At 41.3% G+C, this 24,737-nt stretch overlaps 1 protein-coding gene across 1 annotated transcript in view; it reads left to right on the plus strand.

The window, feature by feature from the left end:
- Positions 1 to 4,407: 4,407 nt before the first annotated feature.
- CHAT (choline O-acetyltransferase) overlaps positions 4,408 to 24,737 on the plus strand; it is a 42,508-nt gene continuing 22,178 nt past the window's right edge. The window contains exons 1-6 of the mRNA XM_045025340.1: positions 4,408 to 4,467; positions 6,721 to 6,912; positions 9,726 to 9,844; positions 12,582 to 12,635; positions 18,560 to 18,740; positions 21,329 to 21,506. Coding sequence (XP_044881275.1) covers positions 4,408 to 4,467; positions 6,721 to 6,912; positions 9,726 to 9,844; positions 12,582 to 12,635; positions 18,560 to 18,740; positions 21,329 to 21,506 — 784 coding nt within the window. The remainder of the gene's footprint in view (positions 4,468 to 6,720; positions 6,913 to 9,725; positions 9,845 to 12,581; positions 12,636 to 18,559; positions 18,741 to 21,328; positions 21,507 to 24,737) is intronic.

Raw genomic sequence — 24,737 nt, forward strand, 5'->3', positions numbered from 1 at the left:
CCCCTGGTGCCAGCCCCAGAGGTGGCTGCACTAACACCGCCGCGGGTGGGACCAGGGGCGGGTTCTGGACTCAAGTGGAAGAGCCAATCTCGATAGCAAACTCTTTCCCAAGGACTCGGGGCAGGCGGGAGTTTACCTGGCTTCCCCGCGCAGCAGACACTGGGCAGTGCCAGCAGCTTAGGCCAGTTACTTTCAGCACAGCTGGAGCGCAATAACTTTTTATTCACTGCAGAAACTCAAGGCAGGTGTTCCGCGCCTCGCCCCCCCAGCGCAAAGCCTAAAGTTAATCTGCTTTCCGCGGTTACCCATTGCTAGTCTGTAGCCTCCCTCGGGATCGCCTAGAAAGGAGGGGTGAGACCCGCGAAGGGATGGACGCAGAAGCCCAATGGATGGAAAGGGGATTAGCCAGGGGCAGGGCCAGAGAGGCTCCCGCGGGGATGGGAAGGGGCAGAGGAAGAAGGAAGCAGGATAATGCCGGCTGCGGGCAAAGCGAAAGCTAAAGGTAGCCGCCGGCTTGGGAGAGCAGCGAGATATCCCGGCTCCAGGGGCTCAGCGCCGCGCAGAGGGAGCGGACCGATCAGCGGGAGCGGCCCTCCGCCCTGTAACCCGGAGCGGTCACCCCATCCCTCTTCCAGTGCCCCCATGCGGGCGCCCGCCCCGCCCCGCCCCCTGCCCGGGAGCCCAGCCCAGCACGCGGCCCTCTGCAGCAGCCCGAGGCACGGAGCTCTCCGCCCTGCGCTGCCCAAGGGATTGAGGCCTTGGTGCGGAGACCTTCCAATGCCTCCTCCGCGCGCCTACCCCCGGCCAATATTCCCTCTATCGCTCGCTCTCGCGCAGCTTGTCGGGATCCCACCCAACACCGCCAGAGAGGAAGGTTAGATGCTGGGTTCGCACTAGTAGCTCTCATTCCGTCGGGGGAGGTATTCCACCCAGGGCTATAGCCCTCGAAGTCTTCTTTCCCCTGCCCAGCTGACTTCGCGGATCCTTGAGTTGTTCATCTGGCATATCCTGGGCCTGGCTGCACAACGCTTGAGAGGCCTGGTTAGCTCCCAAGAAAACAGCGCCGAGAAATGCTGAGGGTCTCTCACAAAGTGCTGAGAGTCCTCAATCCCCACTGAGGTCATTGGGAGTTGAAGTGGATCAGGACCTTGTAGGAGGCACTTGACATATTGAGGGATCAGGCCCATTGCTCATTGAGACACACTGCAAAAATCTACTGGGTCAGCTTGATCTATCTCATAGCGAATCCAGGATTGCTGCCTGCCTTGTGTACTAGTTCTTGCAATGTAGCTATAAATGCCTCAAGGGATGAAAGCTTAATGTCTTCACTCTTCAGTTTCTCCTAACATGCTGCCTAAATGTTCCCCTTCATAATTTCATCCCAGTACTTATATACCCTTCCACCACATAACATAATTAAAGAAGTCTAATATGAAAAAGAAGAGCAAAAGATTTAATTGTGATTTCACACTAGTCATTATATATCAAGCAATGACCATATGACTGGCTGAGACTTAAATTAGGCATTAAATAGCCCTGACTTTAGCTTTTTCAAACATTTAACAAGCCATAGTAATGCAAAGCTCAAAGTGCATACTCTTGATAACAAAGAGAATAAGCATGACTGGTTATGAGCTGCTTGTGTAAAACTACCACTACAGTATAAATTGCAAGAAGTAATTTTAACTGATACCTAAATCCTATCTATTGACTCCAATAATGAGTTGCAAACAAACCCAAATAAGTGGATTAGATGGGTCAGTCTTTCTCTGTTATTTGCTAAAGAAGAGGTCAGTCTTCTCTGTTGTGGATTTTTGCTGCTGCTTTGAAGCACGATGAACAATCACTACATGATTCCTGCAAATGTCAGCATCCTGCTGAAAAACATGGAGTTAACTGAAGGAACAGTGGGAGTGTGCTTCAGCCACCCATAATCAAAGACATGAAAATTAATTTTGGCCCAATAACTTTGACAATGTTCCTTTCAATCAGAGTGATTAACTATAAAGTCATCTTGCTTTTCTCTGGGATTTTCCATCATTAGGGGCAACATTTGTTTTCCTTGTACAACATTTAAGTGAAGTAATGGGCTTAATCTGCAGCAAGAGAGTCTTAGTTTAAATATTAGAAATAACTAATATTTAAACTAAAACTCTCTTGCTGCAGATTAAGCCCATTACTTCTTGTCCTTCCTTCAGTGGACATGAAGAACAAACAATATATATCATGTAAAAGGACTTGGAATAATATGGGAAATCTGACACTGTGGTTGCTTTTGTTTTGTCTCTTCCGTGGATAGAGTCTCACTTGCAGTCGCAAATACTGTCAATCTAGCATCTCTCACAAATCCTGACTTCACTTAAATGTTGTACAAGGAAGACAAACGTTGCCCCTAATGATGGCTTCCAAGGGAGGTTGTGGAATCCCCATCACCGGAGGTTTTTAAGAACAGGGTGGACAAACAACTGTCAGGGATGATCTACACTGACTTAGTACTGCCTCAGTGTAGGGGATTGGACTTGATGGCTGAGGTCCCTTCGAGCCCTACATTTCTATAATTCTATGATTTTATTCACCCCAGGGGCTTTGCCTTTGCTAGGTTTTTCCACAGACATAGAACAAACATGTACTTTGAGATTGCATGACATTTATTTCAACTTAAAGGAAACAATAAGGAAAGAAGGAAAGTCTGCCTGCAAGAGCACCACGTGTGTGCGTCCTCAGCACAGGCTGTGGCAGTTTCAAAGACAAACTGGCTGCTCTGTCTTTGAACGTAGGGTTTTTTTGAATTTAAAGGCAGTACACTGAGAACTAAGGCATCACAGTTTCACAGCTACATACGCCACAGACTTCAGTGAGCATTACAGAAAGTTTAAATTCTTTTGGTTTTTGAGTTTATGTTGTTCGCTTAATGGTTCATAAATACTTGGAGAGATTTTTGTAATACTATATAGAGAGTGGAGTGGTACTGTGGGTTAATGCAGCCTTTCACATCATAATATCTATGATAAAGCACATCACAGATCAAAAAGAGAGTTTGGTATGTTTCATTCCAGTGCCCTGTGGACATCCACCAGTGTTTTAAAACCCTTGGAAGCCCATTCGAGAGCTTAACTACCCTTAGAGCTTGGAAGTTTTTGCTATCATCTAACCTAAATTTCCCTTGTATAGAGCTGTGTGAAGGAAATAACCCACAGTGCCTTCCACAGCATGCCCAGTAATTCACCCCTCACTTTCATACACAAAAATTCTCCTACCAATTATTTTAAAACTCCATTGTAGCAATAATACCACTACCTTGCATTTGTATAGTCACAAGTATTTTATAAACATTGAAGGTTCTCGATCTACTTGATCAACATCTATTTATTTTACTTGTGGGGCTGGCATCAGTGTTTAGGCAGCTTTGCAAATGCTGGCTGGCAGAAGTCTAGGTATCCAAGGGACTTAGGTGCCTACAAGGTTTGGCAGCTGATGAGCAGCAGCTTTGAAAATGTCAGTGGCACCTGAATTGAGAGGAAGCATCTGGGCCTGTCTGCACACAAAAGTTGGACTACCTTAACTATACCACTATAGCTAAAGCAGCCCAATCAGCTGATGTGGATGCAGCTATACCAATATATCTGCTTATACTAGCATAGTTTATTCCTGAATGGGAAGGAGAACAAGCTATACTGGTATAAGGCAGTGTCACAGGTAAAAGAAAGGATGGTCCAATGGTTAGGGCACTCACCCGGGGCTCAGGAGATTCAATTTCCCGCTCTGCCACAGACTTCCTCTGTAACCTTAGGCAAGTCATTTGACACTTCATTTCCTCACAGGTGTGTTGTGAGGAAAAAACACATTAAAAGAGTGTGAGGTGCTCTGATACCGTGGCAACAGGGGCCTTGGAAGAACCTTGGATAGAATATACTGGTATAACTGCATCCTCAGTATAACTATGTTAGCAAAAAGTCACACCCCTGATTGACATAGTTATACTAGTACAAAAGCTTTCTGCAGACCAGGCCTTACTCTGAAATGGTGTGACATACTCTGAAGTAAATTAGACTAACAAAATAAAGCGCATCAAAACTGGCAAAAGAGAACCCATTACATACATGGGATATTTCTATAGAAATGAATTTATAGAGAAATGCAACAAATTGAATGACAAAGTAATATTCAAAGGATTCGATTCAGTTTACTTTAGATATTGTAGTTCTGTTTCTCTTCAACTTTGCATTCTTAAGCTTCAGTGTATGTTTGCATGGGGAACACTATATATTGTGCACATTTTGGTAATAACTGTCACCTACTTGGCTTTAAATCTTTTCCATTTCCAGAACCGAGGTGTGCTGCTCCGTAAGTGCCCCCAAGTGGCTTCAATTTCTGGCCTCAGTAAAAGATATCAAAAGAAATGCAAGGATGCCTGTGCTAGAGAAACCCACACAGAAGGAGAAAGATGCATCCAGCAAAGATGTGACAGTAAGTGACTGGTTTTGGACAAAAATAAAACAGAGTTGGATTAAAGAAAGATGATTTTTAATTATTATCGATAGGAGCAGTGTTATCACTGAAACTCAGTGATAAATACAAACACTATTCCTGACCTCGTTTCTTGATTTTTGGAAAACAATGATCACTTGCAACAGTCTAGTATCAAGACCTTAAACTAGTCTTAGCACTTTTCGTATTCAAAATACAAACAATTTATCCTCACCAGGCCCCTGTGAGCATTACTAGGTAGTTATGTATTATTATCCACATTCTACAGATGGAGAAACAGAGACCAACAAAAAAAATAGAGCAGATTCTTTACAACAAAGTCTGAAATGGCCAATATTAATTTCTTACTAGTACAGGCCACCTATCAGTTTCTCACATACAACTCATCTGTGAGACAGCTGGGTAAAAATATTAAAGAGTTAATACATTGATTTAGGAAGCTTAGGCCAGAAATTCAGATGAGTTAGTTAGCCCCAAATTAGTTAGCTAAGTCCATCACGTGTGAAACTTTTGGCCTTAGTAAAGACATGAAACTAACAGCAACGTTACTTGGACAAAACACGATGGAACCAGAGTATCTGACATCACCAGGACATACAAATTTCCATGCCCATTACCACTGAACTGCTCAAATAAATTCCAGACGAGGTTGTATGCCTGTATTGTGCACCAAATGGACAAAAATCACAATGAGACCGCTTAATTACTTGTTCACTTATGATGTATATAGATGCATTACAGGCTAATCTGGCCCTCAACTTCATCAATTAATTCATCCCATCACATGTTTCATGGGTAGCTAAGTAGTATCTCCATTTTACAGATGGGGAAATGGAGACAAAGTGGTGACTTTCCCTGCAGCGTTGGGTGGCAGTGGTAGAGCTGGGATTTGAACTCAGAGTTCCATGTTCTCGGCTCAGAGCACAGCTCTCTCTCATGCACATATTTTCCCTGATAAAGGAACAAACCTGTTAAAAATGAATTTCTAGTACATCAAATAGGGAAAAGCAATCTGAAGACTGCCTGTTTATGAAACAGAAGAAAGCCAAAACAAAAGAATGAATATCTATTATAAGAACTGATCCACACAAACATCCCATTGTATGAGAAATACTAATGGGTGGGTCTGGATGACTTCACTAGGTGAAAATCAATTTCAGCACTCTGAGGCCACCGTACACCTCTCTGGGAACTACACTTGTAATTTCTGATAGACTCAAAATCTTTCATATTTTTCCATCCTTCCATGGATCTCCGCTTTGTTTGCCCCCTCCACCATACTTCTCTGCTCTTTTTATTTGTCATGAAAGCTCATATTTGTTTGGTTGAATTCCAACCTATAAAACAAAGTGATAATGTCCAAAAGTAATGCATGAGAACACTAAGGAATGCTGTTTGAGAGCCACCTTTGGTTCATTATTGCATAGACAACTAACTATGCTCTTCATCAGAGATCTTACACCCAACTTATCTTGGGTCAACATCATCACTGATCCAACTCCACTGAAGTGACGCAGTTACACCCACAATGTTCAAAACCACAACTGCTACGAGATACCACTAATGTAAAATATACACGGATCCCATTGGAATTCATTGACACTGCACATGGCATGCAGATTTACTAGAAAGATGTGTCAGACATAGACAGTAGATACTAAAGGAATCTCCCTAGGAAAATTAAAGGGGTTCAAAAGGGAAGTTTTTTAAGGTGGCTGAAACCTTTTCTAGAGAAATAGGCCATGTGGTCCTCCAATATTTCCCCTTTTAGTCACCCTCAAAGAAAAGCTCTGTGCATCTGTCCCTGACAATCAATCTGCACGTTGAGGGCAGCACCAACTAATTCCAAAGGAATCTCTGCATCTTTTCAGTTAAACTTGGTAAGATTCCAGCGCCATCAGGAAGGCTTCCCTTAAGGAGAACTTTAACTCTTCCTGGGAGATTTCTTTATGCATTGCCTTCATCTGGCTCATCTTTCTAATACAAAGAAGAAAAAACATTTTTATGCTATTTCTATAGCAGTTAGTGCAAAAAAAATATGTGATAGAAATGACATTTGGCCAAAGCTAGGAGTATGGGCTTGGTCTCAGATAATAACATCTCAAACCCAAGATCCAATCCGAACCTATATATTCCTCTAAAATATTCACACCATCTGTTGTAACTCAACCAAAAACAAAGAAATACTACAAATACATACAATTATTTACTGCTCCATCTTTTTATGATTAGACACTGCCCAAGCTTCCGGTGCCTCCACTGCAACAGACCTTGCACATGTACCTACAATGCGTGAAACACTTGATTCCAGAGGAGCAATTTAGGAAGACCAAGGCCATAGTGGAACAATTTGGAGTTGCAGGAGGCCTAGGAGAATCCTTACAGCAAAAACTTCTAGATAAAAGGGAGAAGACTGGAAACTGGGTAAGCAAATGCACATTAGAAAAAGAATGGCTTGTGTGTGAGGCTGCTCATTTGTAAGTTATTTGTGATGTCCTACATGATTTACACGAATAACCTTTATATCAGGTTGCTATAAATCAGGTCACCTTTTTGGATCAAGTCCAGGAGATTAGACTAGATTAAAATGTGCTGGTGCTTTTATTCATCTTCTATCCACAATCCCAGAAGGGTAAACTGGAATGTTTCTAAAATGATTAGCCACTAACATTGTTAAAAATGTAGATATTTGCAATGCCATCATTAGACTTCAGGGTCAACAACTCAGTAGGATGGATGAGGGCCGTTCACAACTCTCAGAGCCGTCATTTAAAGCTATTTGCACACACAGGCAGAGAGTGCTATATCCCTTTTGGAAGGCTCTCTGGGCAGCTGTGGGCACTAGAAATTTTTTGTTTAAAAAAAAAAGTTTACATTTTTCACAAATTGATGGGGCTACAAAAGGAATGTGGGCATGGTGTACTATTGGGTACCAATTCTGTCTGATCTCTGAGCAAATCAAATTATTCTGGGCTGTATACATGGGGAACATGGTTTTAAAGAAGACTATTATTTGCCTTTCTGTATAGAGTGTCAAAAGGTTTGCCTAAAATACCTTCTTTGCAGGAAAAAAAATTGTATGCTCCATGCTGAAGGCCTCAATCTTTAAACAATCTAGGTTTCTGCTCCCTAAAGCAGGAAAAGTTCAATATGTTATGGATAAATTGTGTTTGATCTTTGCAGACAGTTACAGGCCATCCATTCTGAAGCTGTCTCTACTGGCCAATCTGAAAAATGGCAGTAGTGACAGCATATTGGATAATGAATGAGTGACAGGAATTGTAACTAAATGGTATGTATTAAGGTTTATCCATATCATCTAGGAAGAGGGTGAAATCCTGGTCCCACTAAAGTCAATGGAAGTTTTGCCCTTGACTTCAGTGAGGCCAGAATTTTCCCCCAGCTTTAGTGATATGATCCACATGAACCTTTAAACAATTAAAGTGTTCCTGTATTCAGACCTAGATTGTAATGATGTCACAACAGCTGGATTTTAAAAGCCGACGCATTCCAAGTAAAAATTCTCTCCCTACTGTACAGACTACACGTAGATATCATCTGCAAGCTGCACTGAATGGTCAAATCTCCTTTTGTTATTCTGTTCCTAAAATAATAATTAATCTTCTTGGTTGGAGAAAAAATACATTTATTAAATAAAAAGGGTTTCTAATAACTATTTAAGGAGTGAGCTGATCATTCAAATAAGAAATGTGACCCACCTGAAGGGTACAAGAATTATAGATGAGCCACATACAAGGCTTTTCTGAAATATCACAACATCCAGGCTGGCTGGTAAAAGTAATAATTCAATTGTTAAGACAAACTAGAGTTATTTTAATTTGGAATTTAACTTCCCAGGAATAAAGCTTTGGCCTCTTCTCCTAAAGACTCCAGGGAATGTGGGGGAAGGAGTTATTTTCAGCATCTGTTCCAATAATGTTGAAAAAAATCTCAAAGGAAATCTTTTTCAGCAGATGCATAAATTTATAATTAGTTTTGCATAATTTCTCTGTTTATATTTACTGTACTCAAAGCGTGTCTGCTAAATTCAGACAGACAACTTGATTTTCCAAACAACTCTCTGTCTTTCAAAACATGGTGATCAGCAATAGCATGAAATAGTGGCTGGGGATATGAAAATGTCTTTGTTGTACTTTCAACTTCTGTACACAAATGCTTAGGAGGTCATTACTTGTGCTTGTATGGGCCAAGTACTGATAACAATCACACTCCAACATGCCAGCAGTTGATGTGCTTCTCTCCCCACCTCTCAATGGCATAATCCACCTACAAATTTGTTAAATTAAAAAACAAGCAAACACCCCATGCTTTGAAATTTTGACCTTCACATGGTCACGTGGACCTAAATTTTCAAATGACTGGTGTTTTAGATGACCCAGTTTTGGAGTTCCCCACTTCAAATAGTCTCAATGATCAAATAATGCCAAGTACCATCCCCCTCTTAAAATCAGTCTCTTTGAGGTTTCTCACATTAGGCATCCAAAAACTCAGGCACCGAGAATCACTAGTCACTTTTGAAAATTTAGGTCCTGTTGTTCGTTTTTAACTATATTGTCTGTCTTATTTGGGCCCTGATCTTGCAACTGATGGCATGTAAGTGGACTGCTGCACATGCATGAAGCCCCATTGACTATTATAGGGTTCTGTGCAGGCTCAGAATTCCACCCATCCACTATTATCTGCAGGATCAGGGCCTTAGATTATTAAGTTTGCTGGTGCTATGTATATCTCTACATACTGCACAGCAGTAAGTACACTGAAGGTGCTTGATAGATAATAAAAATAGCATGTAGGCAATATCAACCAACATTTGTAGCAACTCTCTGCATAAGGAAAGCCTACATTGGTTAAATTCTACCCATCCTTGAACATACAGTTGTTGTCATTAAGAAAGAAACACTTACCATTGTTTCTTTAAAAATAGTTGGCTGTGAACAAATATATAGGTAATAATACAATAAACTTGTTTATTTTTTTATGGTGCACACTGTAAATTACCATAGATTGAATGATAGGATAATGGATTTGTGGCTGATTTAGAGTGAGCTGAGACCACTGAGCCCAGACTGAAAATGATTAATGGCCCCATTAATCAAAGCCCACATTTGACGCATTGTGCCACCAACCACCTACACACACACGCACACACGCACACACGCACACACGCACGCACACAATTTTACTTGGTTGTAAGAGGTTTCCTCCCCTTCCCTTAGGTGTTTAACTACTGGTTGGATGACATGTACCTCAACAACCGGTTGGCTCTTCCAGTCAATTCCAGCCCTGCAATTATCTTTGCCCGTCAACATTTCAAGGATGTGAATGACCATCTGAGGTAACGTATTAAAGACCACAGCTTTTGCCTCTGAAAAAAACCCTTTAAATATGCTGCTCTGGCAAACAGATAACCAGCTTGTTTAAACAAATGAGGGTGCCTGTCATTAAACCGCTCCCTACCGTACAGCTTCTAATTTCACTCATGCAGAAACCTTAAATTAAGAATTATACTTTAAATAGAAAATTTTGGCATCACATTTATCATTTTAGACAAAATATACGGGCGGAACTTTTAAAACTAGGGAGATTTGTGAAGCATCTTAAACTTCTCATCATATACTTTCCCAAATCAGAGCTCTTTCCTGGGAAAAGAAATGCATGTTGTTTAGAGTTGAACAGTCTCCAATATGCTACAGTTACAGCTCAGCAAGCTGTAGCAGAGCCCTACATGTCAGCCACCCTAATTTGAGGTCTTTGTGCCATGCAGGAAAAACATTTGTGCTCAGTTTAGCATCTCCTGGGGACTGATGAGTATGGAAAAATATAAGCCCAAAAGTTAGTATACTGCCCAATCTCCCACCATGTACCCCAAGGCACTGGAAAGTGGGCACTAACTTTGCTCATGTCAAAACAACCTGAAAGTGCAATGGAAACAACTGGGTTACCAAGAACTAGTATCGAGAAATCAACACCCTCCGACAATACAATAAAATCCATTCTAAAGCAACAGTCAGTGCTTTGTTGTCATTGATCAGGATAACAGATTAATGGAGAAGACTGCTGCAGAGCCCAAAGAAAAGAACTTGGAGATACAATATTAAAACATGAGCTACAAGAAAATCATTTCTGGGGCTCATGAAGAATTAGGCTATATACAACCAGCAGAGCTGACTGACAGATAAGAAAACAGGGTTGGGGGGAGAAGGATCTCTTTAACAGACAGTGTTTTCAAAAATTACTTTATGTCAAAAAGTAATCGCATTACTCCTGATTATACCTGCTGCTGCACATATAACCAATTAATTCTGGAGCCGTGTTGCTTCTAAAATCACCAGCATCCAAAGAACATTTTTGGTGTTGACCATTTCCCTATATGGATATAGGGGTGGCTAACTTTATTTTAAAAAGTGAAAACATAAAGAATAAACAAAGTTTATACAAGCCAAGTACACAATATACATCCCCAGATGCTATTCAAAAGTAAGCTTCCAGTTCTCAACCTTTGCCAAATCATTTCCCCCTTTTTAAACAGCAATACAAAGCAAATCTACTTTCAAATATTGCAGATTTCCTCTTTGCTTTTAGCACTTTCCAGCTGCACATTACTGAAAGAGTAAATTGCATATGAATTTATGCTGTTATAATTTAAAAAAAACAACCAGAACCTTGAAGCTGCTCTGTATTATATTAAAATTTTGCATAGACAGAGCACCATGACTTTTTTTAAACCTACTCTAAACATTAGAATAAATGTGCTTCCTCTTGTTACTGAATAGGTTCACTGTGCACATTCTTTTCTATGAAACTACGTTTTGCATTTCTCTAATGCATATGACCCATAACAAACAAACACTTTTAACATAGAGGATCCCATTCAGAAACATAGCAAATGGGCGGTCTGAGGAAATAATGTTCCTGCCCTGCAGTCGTTTATATACTTAAGCATTTATATTGCTGAGGCTCCTATCAAGGATGCAGCCCCCATCCTGTTCTGTAAACAACTACTTCCAAGTATCCTCTTGTGGTATCCAGTCTAATTTTGTTTAATTGTTAAATAAGGAGTATCACTACATGATTGTAAACTCTGTGGTGCAGGGACTGTCATTTTGTTCTGTGTTTGTATAGCACCTAGTACAATGGGGTCCTGGTCCATGACTAGGCACTATGCTCATAAAAATACATAACACTAATTATATACACTAGTCAACTAATTCTTCCTCTGCATGTGTATGTTAAAATTAATCATAGGTTTTTTTCCCTTTCTTGCCAAGAGGCAGACTCTGTCATGCTGTAGAGCAGAGGTTCTCAAACAGTGGTCCGTGGACCACCAGTGTGGACCGCAAGCTCCATTCAGGTGGTCTGCGGATAGTTCTCTCTGGATGGCTGCACACGAGAGAATGAAGGGCCACCCACCTAATTAATGGAGCCATGCAGGCGTGGCTCCACTAATTAGGTGCCTGGACCCTGGAGAAAACACACATGTAAGGTGAGGAGGTGGCTTGGGGGGAATAGAGGGTAAGCAGTGGGGTGAGAAGAGGGGGTGGGGGGAATTTGGGACATGCAGGGCTGCAGTGGCCAGAGAAACAGGCAACTTTCCCCAGCTCCAGGGCTGTGGTTGCCAGGGAGAGATGGCCCTCCTTCCCAGCCTCAGCTCTGTGGCTGCTGGGGTGGGGAAGAGACCCCCCTCCTTCCCAGCCCCAGCTCAGGGGTTGCCGCAGCGGGGGAGAGAGGGCACATCCATCACATTAGAAAGGTAAGACTACTGATATTAAAATATGAGTTGTGCGCTTTTATTTGTAGAACAAAATAATTTTTTTTTTGTAATATAGCGCTTTTATCCAAAGTGCATTACAATAGTTAGTTAACGGTACAAACAACTTTTGGAAAGATCATTAAGTGGTCTGCCGAGACCCTCAGAAATTTTCAAGTGGTCTGCAGAAAAAAAGTTTGAGAACCACTAGTGTAGAGCATAATTGATCTTTATGGGCCTTCTCGGGCTCAGACTGAACTCCCAGAAATGGCACCATGTTGCTGCATGGCAAAAGAGTGAGGTTATTTCTATTTTTTACTTACAGGTTTGCTGCTAATCTCATTTCAGGAGTGCTGGATTATAAAGCTTTACTGGATGCGTAAGTATTTTGGAATAGAATCACTGACTGACTACAAATATAAAGAGCTCTGGTTAGGATTGCTTGGAGGTGTCCAAAAGCACGCTACATTAGGCCATAATTCATTGGACCACTCTAATGTTAGGAATTGAAATGGTTCAGGTTTGGTAGCTTTGGCAACTCCATGGTAGCTCTACATGCTTCTCCTTTATTACTACAATATGAGGTGCCAGATGAGGATTCTTCATAAGTCATGTCAGTCATCTGTCAGATACACAGTTCAATCTACAATAGACCTACCTAAGGAGTCCATCCTCTCCAACTGCAGATCAATGTGTGGCAGTGTCATAGCAAAAATAAGGAAGAGTCCTTGTGGCACATTAGAGACTAACAAATTTATTTGGGCATAAGCTTTTGTGGGCTATAACCCACTTCATCAGATGCATGGAGTGAAAAATACAGTAGGTAGGTATAAATATACAGCACATGAAAAGATGGGAGTTGTCTTACCAAGTGGAGGGCCAGTGGTGACGTGGCCTATTCAATCATGATGGATGTGACCCATTCCCAACAGTTGACAAGAAGGGGTGACTGTCAGAGAGAAAATTACTTTTTGTAGGTTTCAGAGTAGCAGCTGTGTTAGTCTGTATCTGCAAAAAAACCAGGAGTACTTGTGGCACCTTATGCATCCTATGAAGTGGGCTGTAGCCCACAAAAGCTTATGCTCAAATAAATTTGTTAGTCTCTAAGGTGCCACAAGTACTCCTGTTCTTTTTACTTTTTGTAGTGACCCAACCACTCACAGTCTTTATTCAGGCCTAATTTGATGGTGTCAAGTTTGCAAATTAATTCCAGTTCTGCAGTTTCTCACTGAAGTCTGTTTTTGAAGATTTTTTGTTGAAGAATGGCCATTTTAAAGCTGTTACTGGGTGTCTGGGAGATTGAAGTGCTTTCCTAGGTTTTGGAATGTTACAATTCTTGATGTCTGATTTGTATCCATTTATTCTTTTGCGTAGAGATGGTCCAGTATGGCCAATGTAAATGGCAGAGGGGCGTTGCTGGCACATGATGGCATATATCACATTGGTAGATGTGCAGGTGAATAAGTCCCTGATGGTGTGGCTGATGTGGTTACGTCCTATGATGGTGTCCCTTGAATAGATATGCGGACAGAGTTGGCACCGGGGTTTGTTGCAGGGATTGGTTCCTGGGTTAGTGTTTCTGTTGTGTGGTGTGTCATAGCAAAGTTTGCCAACACCCCTGCGTATTACTTGAGAACCACCAGATTGGTAAACTCCCTCACAAGTATCTGTACAATTTTCCATATTTCTGATATTTGCCTCTTCACCATGGTTAATTTGTTAATAGACATCCCCTACCCCATCCCAAAATAATAAACCCCACAAGCCTAATCACACCCAGGTTCTACTGCTGGTATTTAACCAAAAAAGTTGTAATCCATTTTTCCTGTTGTACATGGAAAATGTAAATGTAAGAAAATATCTCCAGCAGTCCTTGAGAACTGTACTATTAATAACAGTATTTTACGTATATAGCACCATTCATCGAAAAGAATTTCACAAACTACATTCCAGCAGTACCACTGAAATGCATCCACCCAAAGAGTGCAATGTGGCAGACAACCAATGCACAGTACACTGCACCATAACGGAGGAATGGAACATTTTCAATCATGGGATAATGAGAGCCCCCTTGTCACGCATCCTGACCAGTATTCATTTGGGCCAGGGAAAGGCAAAGTCGATATTTAGCCATCTGAGGTCTCACCTAGGGTGACCAAATAGAAAGTGTAAAAAATCGGGACAGGAGGTGGGAGAGGGGCAATAGGTGCTTATATAAGAAAAAGCCCCAAATATCGGGACTGTCCCTATAAAATCGTGACATCTGGTCACCCTAATCTCACCACCTGTGAATTGACTATAAGAAAAGAAATTGGAAGGAGTTGTTGGATTTTTTTCCTTCAAAGTCTGAAACTATTCTTGGTTGCTCAGGAACATGTGCTTTTGTCTAAGATAAACTATAGAACTGTATGCCATATCTGCATATCTAAAAATGCAGATGTTGACATGTTATAAACTACTTTGTCACTACATCTTTACATGACAGCTTGATATGCATCTCTGAAGAGCTAGTAATACATATTGCTTAGCAAAGATGTAACATTTTATCTTTAATATTTTGACCTGGGTTCCTTGATCTAAAGAAGACTCGTCACAGGATTCCTAGCCTCACTTTAATAGTTATTTACTCCCTTTTCTAGAAGTTCTACTGTTGTTGCTCACCTTTGGGTACCAACACTAATATTTCCTCATTATAACTATTAATATTCCAATATCCATTGTTGCCCTGTTACTGCCATAGGATAGTCAATGTAATCCTAGCATCTTTTGAATCACTGCATAGGTAAACACAATAGGCACAAAACTAGTATGCAAAAGCAGTTCATAACTTTCCAAGGTACAGTAAAGCTTTATCTGGCATGTTGGGGGAATGATGGTGCCGGTTAGTCAAAAATTCTGGTTACCTAAGAGCTATACTTACCAATGGAATACCAATTTTCAAAGACATAGAATACAATAAAATGAATAAAATATAAAATAGTATAAAGGTACTGTACTTACCAATCTAGTAGTAGTACTGGAGTTGGTTGGTTGGTTTCTTGAAGCACTCAGGTGTATACAGGTAAAGTTTTCTATATTGTAGGTTATCTTATGACACTACATATCACTATGGGCAGCTCATGGCGGATACCCAGATCACTAAAAATACATTTAAACACTAAAACTATACTGAACATAATTTGATCTTTGATGATTCAGAAGGCACTTCAGGATCTTGCAGTGCCTTGGCATCATCATTATCAACATCAATTATCCTTGTAGATGTAGAAGGTGTAGGAGATTGGGCTGAATGTGTAATGACCCTATGACATACCCTGGAAGCTGGTGTTTTGAATAAATCCCTGGTATCAGCTTGATTACTTGTCTTCTGCCTCCTTTGCATAAAACTAGAGTGCGGAATATGCAGTTGCATGACCTCCTGGGCAGTATACTAGTCCCGGTTACTAGATTGTAGATTTGTATTGGGAAATATCAGAAATGCCGGTTAATAGAGCTTTCTGGTTGATAAAGTGCAAGATAACACAGCTTTTACTTGTATGTAGTGTGATAGACCCAGGCCAGTTGGGAACAGCAGAGTAGTCGAAGGGAGATCTACTGGCCACTGGATAAGCAGTTTTCTGTTCCCTGAGTGACCAGAGCAGGGGCAGCTCCAGGCTAATGAGAACACCTGACCCTAATTAATCTGCTAAAAGTCAGGTGAGGCTGTTAAGCACCTCACTCTGATTAAGGCCCCTCTGATGCTATAAAAGGGCTCACTCCAGTCAGGCCAGAGGAGAGGAAGTGTGTGTGTGCAAAGAACTCGGAGCACGAGGTATGAAAGAAGCTGAGAGCGAGTAGGCATACTGCTGGAGGACTGAGAAGTACAAGCATTATCAGACATCAGGAGGAAGGTCTTGTGGTGAGGACAAAGAAGCTGTTGGGAGGAGGCCATGGGGAAGTAGTCCAGGGAGTAGTATCTGTTCTGCAACTGTACCAGGAGGCACTCTAGACAGCTGCAGTCCACAGGGCCCTGGGCTGGAACCCGGAGTAGAGGGCAGGCCTGGGTTCCCGCCAAACCTCCCAACTCCTGATCAAACACAGGAGGAATTGACCTGGACTGTGGTTTCTACCAGAGGGGAAGGTCTCTGGGCTGTTTCCTGATCCACAAGGTGAATTTGTGAGGTGAGGAAATCTGCCAATAAGCACAGGACCCACCAAGGTAGAGGAGGAACTTTGTCACAGTAGTTTTAGTTATGTAGCTAGCCCAGTTGCCTGGTTAAAGTATTTCAAACAAAGCCTAACTTAAACAGACAAAAATATAACACAAGAATATAGCTTAGTGTATTAAATCAGTACAAGTTTTTTGTCAGAACAATATAGTATAATGACCCCTTTCTAAAATCATTATAATCACAGGCTGTCTTATCATCACTGTTATTATTTACTATTCTTGTAAAAATAGGCCCAAAATGAGAGTGGGAATCCATTGGGCTTTGTACTACATCAGAACATAAGAGACTGTCTCTGGCCCAAAGTGCTGACAATCTAAATAGATAAGACAAAGATAGAGGGTGGAAAGGAAGGAGGTATTATTATCTCCATTTTACAGATGAGGACCTGAGGCACAGAGAGATTTTGTGACTTTTCCAAGGAAGTAAGTCATACAGGAAGTCTATGGCAGACCTGGGAATTAGATAACTTTCTCCTGATCTAGTATCTTAACCACAAGACCAGCATTTTCCCTTTGGCCCCTGCCTACAATGACAACTACATTAGTTTATACTGCATTGACAGTACAATGTTCTACAATCCATAATCAGAAAAGAAAATATTCCACAGCAAAGTAACCAGATTTTGTTCTGGTCACTAAAGAGGCACTTTAGCGTGTATTGTTCATAGACTTTAAGGTCAGAAGGGACCACTATGATCATCTAGTCTGACCTCCTGCACAACGCAGGCCACAGAATCTCACCCACCCACTCCTGTAACAACCCTCTAACCGATGTCTGAGTTATTGAAGTCCTCAAATTGTGGTTTAAAGACCTCAAGGTGCAGAGAATCCTCCAGCAAGTGACCCGTGCCCCACGCTGCAGAGGAAGGCGAAAAACCTCCAGGGCCTCTGCCAATCTGCCCTGGAGGAAAATTCCTTCCTGACCCCAAATATGGCAACCAGTTAAACCCTGAGCATGTGGGCAAGACTCACTAGCCAGCACCCAGAAAAGAATTCTCTGTAGTAACTCAGATCCCATCCCATCACACACCATTGGGCATATTTACCTACTAATAATCAAAGATTAATTGCCAAAATTAGGCTATCCCATCATACCATCCCCTCCATAAACTTATCAAGCTTAGTCTTGAAGCCGGATATGTTTTTTGCCCCCACTACTCCCCTTGGAAGGCTTTTCCAGAACTTCACTCCTCTAATGGTTAGAAACCTTTGTCTAATTTCAAGTCTAAACTTTCTAGTGTCCAGTTTATATCCATTTGTTCTTGTGTCCACTTTGGTACTAAGCTTAAATAATTCCTCTCCCTCCCTGATATTTATCCCTCTGATATATTTATAAAGAGCAATCATATCTCCCCTCAGACTCCTAGCAATTAAAAAGGATCCAGCTGTTAAATTTCAGCATTTACTTCCTCCATGTGTCACTCTAAGGGCCAAAGTTGTTTGGTAGGATTAAATTAACTCCTCACTGTGCAGATGATTCCCCTCCATCCTGCCCATTCTACTGATTTCCAGAGATGGAGATGTTTCCCTTAAACATTCAAGCAACTCTAGCCAGGACTTCCAGTACAAAGCACACATGGCCTTCTAGGGTGCATGTCAGCTTCAGATGTTCATCTGATTTTCATTTATCCTACAGAGTTTTGAGGGGTCCCTTTTAAGCAGGCTCCCTACTCCTACCTCAGGACTCTTGGTGGAAAACAGGCTTTTTTTTTTTTTGGATCAGCAGGGGATACATATGTGAAAGATTTTATACTGGATGATGAAAAGTGCAAATGTATTGTATATTCACAGATGATGAATATATGTTGCAGTCACTGATTTGCATGCCCTGCTATTGTTTGAGTCTCTAAAAACATATTCATTGAATGCAAATAAAATTGCCTAATGAATATGCATGAATCTGCCAGGAATGATGTATTTAACTTTGGTATGGGAATTCATCTATTTCCTTACACTGTAATCTTGTTTTTATTATTCCATTTGTATTGTACCTAATCTAATTGTAACAGAACAAAGGACAGATTAGATTTCTTTTTCTTTCTGTCTCTCTCTTTCTACTTTTCTCTGGCTTTGTTTCTCTCCTCTCTCTCCAGCAATGCTATACCTGTTGATTTTGCTCGTGGACAGCTGTCTGGTCATCCTCTCTGTATGAAGCAATACTATGGACTCTTTTCTTCCTATCGTCTTCCAGGCCATACCAAAGATACTCTTGTGGCCCAGAAAAGCAGCATAATGCCAGAACCAGAGCACATCATTGTTGCTTGTAACAATCAGGTGAGTAGGCATTTTGTTTTTAAACCTTTTCCTCTTTCCTTCAGAAACTGAGTATGCATAAATTTGCTTGATAACAATGTAATACGATCATTGGTCCAGGATCTCACTGAATGTACAGATAGATGATGGCACTGGACTCAGTCCTGAAGCCCATACCCAGTTCTTATCAGTGATGTGCTGCCAACATTTTAACAAAAAGCTCCCATAGTTTTTTTTCCCCTTCCTAGCCCAGCTTACATTCTGAATACACTGCTAGAGCAAGGAGAGATGTGTGACTGGGGAAAATACTAATTTAGTTTCCATTCAAATAAAAACACTTATCAAGCAGGGAAGCAACACCACAGGCAAAAAAATGTATATGAAGTGCATTTGCTGAAATGTTTATATTTTCACCTGAAAACTCTTTTGGGTATATTGGCATACCACATAGTGTTCAGCCTGTATAATTTAGAGTGAGGGTGGGAGGAGAAGAGACCTTGTACAGTACCCCTCCCATACAGCATTTGTTTGCAAGTCCCTGACATTTAGTAGAATATGGTGCATTCCAAAGGCAAATATTTTGCTTTTTTAATGTATTGTAAGGAGCAGAGCTGGTCACAAAACAGCATTTCTCTTCCACAGAAAATTCTGACATTTGTTTTCTTTCTAAATCGAGATGAAAAGCTGAAGTTTCAGAATCATTGGCAATGTCATGAGAAATCCTGCACTCATGAAATTTTCTGGATGGATTAAGGCAGCATCCTTGGAATCTCTGCCTGCCAACCTGTGTGGGCTTAACAGAACAACAAGCCAATCAAGAGTAATAATCGGAGGGCAGAAGATTAAGGAACCTATGGGTAGTGAGAAGAGTGAGGAATGACATGTCTATGGGGAAGGAACTGGCAGTGAAAGTCTATTTGTGGGGGCTGAAGAAGGATGATAAGAGTCAGGAATCAGAGGGAAAGAATCTGGGTAATCTTTTTTGTGGTGTGGGTTTTTTTGTTGTTGTTTTTTGGTTTGTTTTTGGCAGGAGGGGAAGTTCTGGTAGATCTAGGTCCCAGATGGTCTTAATCTGACCCTGTCAGTTTCTCTATCAGGGTGGTTTGGATTAATCTGGAAAAACATCCAGACACCTGGTTGTTTATCCATCCACAATAGATCACTGAATCTTCTACAGTTTACTAATTACTAATGGTCAGCTTTTGAATGCTGGCAAAACTTTAGAGAGCAAGCAACGTAATTTAGCACATAATAAATGGGTTATAAAAAGCTCTGTGGGTTCCACACGTAACAGTATTGCATATCCCTATGCTATTTTTAAAGGAGCTGGGACTATGGAAATTATTAACATGCTTCCTGGTTTTAATTGCTCACGTGTTTTTAATCTTATTCAAACAATGTAAGCCAGACTGTGAAGAACTTCAAAAAGATCTCACAAAACTAAGTGATTGGGCAACAAAATGGCAAATGAAATTTAATGTGGATAAATGTAAAGTAATGCACATTGGAAAAAATAACCCCAACTATACATACAATATGATGGGGACAATTAGGCTACAACTAATCAGGAAAGAGATCTTGGAGTCATCATGGATAGTTCTCTGAAGAGGTCCACACAGTGTGCAGCGGCAGTCAAAAAAGCAAACAGGATGTTAGGAATCATTAAAAAAGGGATAGAGAATAAGATGGAGAATATCTTATTGCCCTTATATAAACCCATGGTACGCCCACATCTTGAATACTGCATACAGATGTGGTCTCGTCATCTCAAAAAAGATATACTGGCATTAGAAAAGGTTCAGAGAAGGGCAACTAAAATGATTAGGGGTTTGGAACGGGTCCCATATGAGGAGAGATTAAAGAGGGTAGGACTTTTCAGCTTGGAAAAGAGGAGACTAAGGGGGGATATCATAGAGGTCTATACAATCATGAGTCGTGTGGAGAAAGTGAATAAGGAAAAGTTATTTACTTGTTCCCATAATATAAGAACTAGGGGGCACCAAATGAAATTAATGGGCAGCAGGTTTAAAACAAAAGGAAGTTCTTCTTCACACAGCGCACAGTCAACCTTTGGAACTTTGTGAAGGCTAGAATTATAACAGGAATTAAAAGAGAACTAGATAAATTAATAGAGGTTAAGTCCATCAATGGCTATTAGCCAGGATGGGCAAGGAATGGTGTGCCTAGCCTCTGTTTGTCAGAGGGTGGAGATGGATGGCAGGAAAGAGATCACTTGATCGTTACCTGTTAGATTCACTCTCTCTGGGACACCTGGCATTGGTCACTGTCAGTAGACAGGATACTGGGCTGGATGGACCTTTGGTCTGACCCAGTATGGCCATTCTTATGTTCTTATTCTGCTCCCACTCCAGTGTAAATCAGGAGCCACTCAACTGAAGTCAGTGGAGTTACACTGGTATCAAACCCAAACACAGGTGAGGGCACAGTATCAGGCCCCAGCATGTTAACACACCACTTCCCTCAGCCATGTATTCTCACTGTGAAGAGCTGCAGCACCTCCAGGCCATCCCACATTGAGCAAGATGTTTTCTTACAGAGCTCAATATAATCTGTCTGTGATCCTTCTGACTTTTATCATTTCCCTGCAGTTCTTTGTTTTGGATGTTGTAATTAATTTCCGCCGTCTCAGCGAAGGGGATCTGTTCACTCAGTTAAGAAAGATAGTCAAAATGGCAGAGAACGAAGAAGAAAGGCTGCCTCCAATTGGTTTACTGACATCTGATGGAAGAACTGAGTGGGCAGAGGCCAGGACAATCCTCATGAAAGGTTAGCAGCGGCAACCCCAACCTTCTCTTCTTCATCTTCATCATCATCATTGGTCCTTGATGGGAGGTGATCCTTAAGGCACATAGAGGGCTAAAATCTCAGCCCCATTGTTGAATTCCTCTAGCATGAGGAAGTTCAATTCTTGTAAGCATTCAGATGTATCATCACACAAAGAAACAGAAAGTATGATTTTGAGCCAGTTGTGAAACTCCAGGGGCAATACCATGTAGCTAGATTTCATCCCACACTTTGTCTTTCCTCTGATAAATTCTGAACATGCCATCAGAGTTTGTGATTTGTCTATTTCTTCATGGTCAAACTGTGATAATGAGTACAATGCATCCATAGGCTTTAGCAAGTGTTGGATAGTCTAGCACTTTATGTTTTACACTGTGTTCAGACTGAAGCAAGGTAAGAGAAATTTTCCTATTTATCTTTCTCTCTGAAAAATGCTAAATCATCCCTTTATCTCTGGCTCAGAGATATTAGGAAGAATAGTATTTGTGCTTTAGAAATGTACCAGAGTTTACCAAACAGCTTGTCATTTGAAAATATTTCCCCAGAGGAGGATACCCATTTCCCTTGCAGATTACTGATAATGGCTTTTCACACAATCCACCCACCCTCAGCCCTCATTACAACTAAACAAGAAAAATGGAATTTAAGCATTAACTTTTCTATAAGAATGCATAGTATAGAAGTGAGGAGTTTCTGGAGACCTTCTACCTATAAATTACAGTGTTAAGTATAGATTGGAAAATTCTTTATCTTTCTTAGAATCAATCTTATTGAAGAATTATTGGGCTCATTTCTTGTAGTGTTTTCTTCATATTCAATCTGATTGTCAACTGGTGTGATCAGTGTAACTTCATTGACTTCAAAGGAAGTTAAGCCAATTTTAAACAGCTAAGGGTCTGGCTCATTGTGTTTTCATCCACTCAGGATCCCCAGGAACATTGCCTTTGTAAGACGGCTGACTCTGCAGCTCCCTGCAGCCTACCCTCTGTTGCAGCAGTGGTATCTGTTCTGTGGCTAGAGAATATGTGTATCAAGGAAGTGTCAGTCTGATACCATTGTCCTGCACTAAAATTATTTGTGTTTAGGAATGTCATCTTCTGCAAATTCTACTAGGTTGGCAATGTGTCAGCTTGTTGGAATGCCCAAAGAGCTAATGTTCTTGGCTCTGATTTGATACTCGGATATTCTGATTTTCCTTTTGAGTCGGCTCAATACTTTTGGCAAAGTATTCAGTTGCTTTCATTGTTGAGTCTTGTGTTTGCAGTACCCTTTCACTCGCTGAGCTCCATTCCTCCAAATTCCTGAGCAGCAAGCAACATTTCTCTTGATGTGCTTTGTAAATAATCACTATGTAAACACAGGTTTCAGAGTGGTAGCCATGTTAGTCTGTATCAGCAAAAACAATGAGGAGTCCTTGTGGCACCTTAGAGACTAACATTTATTTGGACATAAGCTTTTGTGGGCTAGAACCCACTTCATTGGATGCATGAAGTGAAAAATACAGGAGCAGGTATAAATACATAAAAGGATGGGGGTTGCTTTACCAAGTGTGATGTCAGTCTAACAAGATAAATCAATTAGCAGCAGGATACCAAGGGAGGAAAAATAATTTTTGAAGTAGTATGAGAGTGGCCCATTACAGACAGTTGACAAGAAGGTGTAAGTAACCGTAGGGAGAAATTAGTATTGGGGAAATTAAGTTTAGGGTTTGTAATGACCCAACCACTCTCAGGCTTTATTCAGACCTAATCTGATGGTATCCAGTTTTCAAATTAATACCAGTTCTGCAGCTTCACGTTGGAGTCTGTTTTTGAAGTTTTTTTGTTGAAGAATTGCCACTTTTAGGTCTGTTATTGAGTAACCAGAGAGTCTGAAGTGTTCTACTGGTTTTTGAATATTATGATTAATGATGTCAGATTTGTGTCCATTTATTCTTTTGCATAGAGACCGTCTGGTTTGGCCAATGTACATGGCAGAGAGGCATTGCTGGCACATGATGGCATATATCACATTGGTAGATGTGCAGGTGAACGAGCCCCGAATGGTATGGCTGATGTGGTTAGGTCCTATAGTGGTGTCTCTTGAATAGATATCTGGACAGAGTTGGCACTGGGGTTTGTAGCAGAGTTTGGTTCCTGGGTTGGTGTTTTTGTTGTGTGTTGTGTAGTTGCTGGTGAGTATTTGCTTCAGGTTGGGGGGCTGTCTGTAGGCGATAACTGGCCTGTCTCCGAAGGTCTGAGAGAGTGAGGGATCGTTCTTCAGGATAGGTTGTAGATCCCTGATGATGCGCTGAAGAGGTTTTAGCTGAGGGCTGTAGGTGACGGCTAGTGGCGTTCTGTTACTTTCTTTGTTGGGCCTGTCTTGTAGTAGGTGACTTCTCGATACCCTTCTGGCTCTGTCAGTCTGTTTCTTCACTTTACCAGGTGGGTATTGCAGTTTTAAGAATGTTTGATAGAGATTCTGTAGGTGTTTGTCTCTGTCTGAGGGATCGGAGCAAATACGGTTGTATCTTAGCGCTTGGCTGTAGACAATGGATCGTGTGATGTGGTCTGGATGAAAGCTGGAGGAATGTAGGTAAGTATAGCGGTCAGTAGGTTTCTGGTATAGGGTTGTGTTTATGTCATCATCGCTTATTAGCACTGTAGTGGACCTAGGAAGTGGACCTCTTGTGTGGACTGGTCCAGGCTGAGGTTGATGGTAGGGTGGAAATCATTGAAATCTTGGTGGAATTCCTCAAGGGCCTCCTTCCCATGAGTCCAGATGATGAAGATGTCATCAATGTAGTGCAAGTAGAGTAGAGGCGTAAGGGGATGAGAGCTGAGGAAGTGTTGTTCTGAAGTCAGCCATAAAAATGTTGGCAAACTGAGGGGCAATGCAGGTACCCACAGCAGTCCCGCTGACTTGAAGGTACACATTGTCCTCAAACCTGAAATAGTTATGGGTGAGGACAAAGTCACAAAGTTCAGCCACCAGGTTTGCTGTGATGGTATCAGGGATGCTATTCCTGATGGCTTGTAGTCCATCTTTGTGTGGAATGTTGGTGTAGAGAGCTTCTACATCCATAGTGGCCAGGATGGTGTTTTCTGGAAGATCACCAAAGGATTGTAGTTTCCTCAGGAAGTCAGTGGTGTCTCAAAGATAGCTGGGAGTGCTGGTAGCATAGGGCCTGAGGAGAGAGTCTACATAACTAGATAATCTTGCTGTCAGGGTGCT

The sequence above is a fragment of the Mauremys mutica genome, chromosome 7 (assembly GCF_020497125.1).
Source record: "Mauremys mutica isolate MM-2020 ecotype Southern chromosome 7, ASM2049712v1, whole genome shotgun sequence".
In the NCBI taxonomy this organism is placed as follows: domain Eukaryota; kingdom Metazoa; phylum Chordata; order Testudines; family Geoemydidae; genus Mauremys; species Mauremys mutica.